Here is a 2,071-nt window from a genome sequence, read left to right on the forward strand (position 1 = left end):
CAGGTAAAGACTCCAAAATCCTTGGTTCAATTGAATCAAAATATTAATGAATAGAAAATTTAGGTTCATCCATGGATGAGTGGAATGGGGGTCGATGGCATGACTAGGAAACAAAGTTACATCGGTCGACCATTGGGAATAGTTTTGATTTAAATGAAATTTAAATATGATGATTTTATCTGAAAAATCATTTGCTGTTGAGATCTTAATGGATGATATTACAGAGTCCTGTCTTCAAACACATGTAGCATTACACTGCACTAGAGATCAAATTATGGACAAAACCAAACTTTCATGTTTTTTTTTTTTTTTTTCCTTCAGATATACAGCTGAAAATTCAGTAAAGATTGGAGCATTTAGAGACACTGATCACCCTGTACTCAGACAAATGTCTGCTCTTGATGTTTGGAAAGATGTTGTACGATCTCTAGATCCGGGGGTGAAAATTACCGTTTTAACGAATGGACCTTTGACGAATCTCGCTCAAATTATACGTTCTAAAGCCATAAGCTCAAGGATTCAGGTAAACAACCGTAACCTTTCATTTATTGTATAGGCATATTATTTATCATCAAGGATTTATGATGTGGTGAAAGAAGATGAACTGCATAATGAAAACAATATTTTTGATCCTTTAGCATTAAGATCATTGCATTTCAGCATCCAACTTCAATGAATCCTACACCAATTGAGTGGAACGAAGCATTCCGTAGAAGAGTGTGAAAACCTCTCCCTAGTAGACGCGTTTTAAAACTGTGAGGCTGACAGTGATACGTAACGGGCTAAAACAGACAATATCTGCTAGCGGCGGGTTTGAGCTGTTACAAATGGTATTAGAGCCAGGTATCAAGCAATGTGCCAGCGAGGACGCTGGGCCTCCAAGGGGGGTGGATTGTGAAATCTCACATCAGTTGGAGAAGGGAACAGAACATTCCTTATAAGGGTGTGGAAACCTCTCCCTAGTAGACGCGTTCTAAAACCGTGAGGTTGACGGCGATACGTAACGGACTAAAGCGGACAATATTTGCTAATGGTGAGCTTGGGCTGTAATTCGAGGTGCTTGGACCCTTCCTAACTCTTGAGATCATTCAAGCCATTCACCAGAGCACTAAATCAATGCTTTCTTTCTTTGTCACTCCCTCTATTTATAACCAAATGCCACCCTACTATTTACTAATATACTCTTCTAATGCTCCTTGTTACCTTCTAAATGTCATTCCTGAAATATTGTTTCAATTATTTGTTGTTGCAGGAGGTATACATTACTGGAGGACATATAAGTTCTAGAGACAAGGGAAATGTGTTCACTATACCTTCAAATGAATATGCAGAATTCAACTTTTTTCTCGACCCGACGGCTGCAGAATTGGTTTTAGGCTCGGGATTGAACATCACACTTATCCCATTGAACACGCAACGAAACGTAAGTTCTTTCTCCAAGATCCTCGAAAAGTTGAAGCATGGAAACAGAACTCATGAAGCACGGTTCGCTCGACGTCTACTCTTCAGGCTGTATCGCCTTCAGCAGAAGTATCATCAGTACCATCATGTGGTAAAGTTACCTTAACTTGGATTATTCTATATAGAATCTGCTTTTGTTCCTTAAGTTTCTTCATCTGTGCTGGCTTTTGGTCATCATAGAGATTTTTCATGCTGAACATGAATTTATAATCCATCTGCATTCTAGGCTCTTTAGACATTGAATTTCCATCCTAGTTGAAAATTACAATCATTTTAGATCGAAGTCAAAGTAGGCTTGATAGCATTTTGGACTCGTTTGATCCTATATAGTTTTTAGTCTTTCGTTTTATAAAATTGTGTTTGTTTTCTCGTCATCTCTCTTGTGAGATCCCACTTCGGTTAGAGAGGGGAACGAAACATTATTTATAAGGGGGTAAAAACCTCTCCCTAGTAAACACATTTTAAGAACCTTGAGGGGAATACCGAAAGAGAAGCCCAAAGAGGACAATATTTGATAGCGGTAGGTTTGGACTGTTACATGTTGAAACTAGTGTAACCAATCAAAACCGACCAACAATAGGGAACGAGTATGGGAGTAATAGAACAAAAC

General features: G+C 38.5%; 1 protein-coding gene across 1 annotated transcript; it reads left to right on the forward strand.

The window, feature by feature from the left end:
- Positions 1-302: 302 nt before the first annotated feature.
- On the forward strand, positions 303-1,816 carry LOC111786304 (uncharacterized protein C1683.06c-like). The gene is made up of 2 exons (XM_023666613.1): positions 303-523; positions 1,253-1,816. The coding sequence occupies exons 1-2, from the start codon at positions 389-391 to the stop codon at positions 1,565-1,567; spliced, it is 450 nt and encodes a 149-aa protein (XP_023522381.1). The 5' UTR covers positions 303-388; the 3' UTR covers positions 1,568-1,816.
- The last annotated feature ends 255 nt before the right edge of the window (positions 1,817-2,071 follow it).

Source organism: Cucurbita pepo, unplaced genomic scaffold (genome assembly GCF_002806865.2).
Source record: "Cucurbita pepo subsp. pepo cultivar mu-cu-16 unplaced genomic scaffold, ASM280686v2 Cp4.1_scaffold001379, whole genome shotgun sequence".
NCBI classification, from domain to species: Eukaryota; Viridiplantae; Streptophyta; class Magnoliopsida; order Cucurbitales; family Cucurbitaceae; genus Cucurbita; species Cucurbita pepo.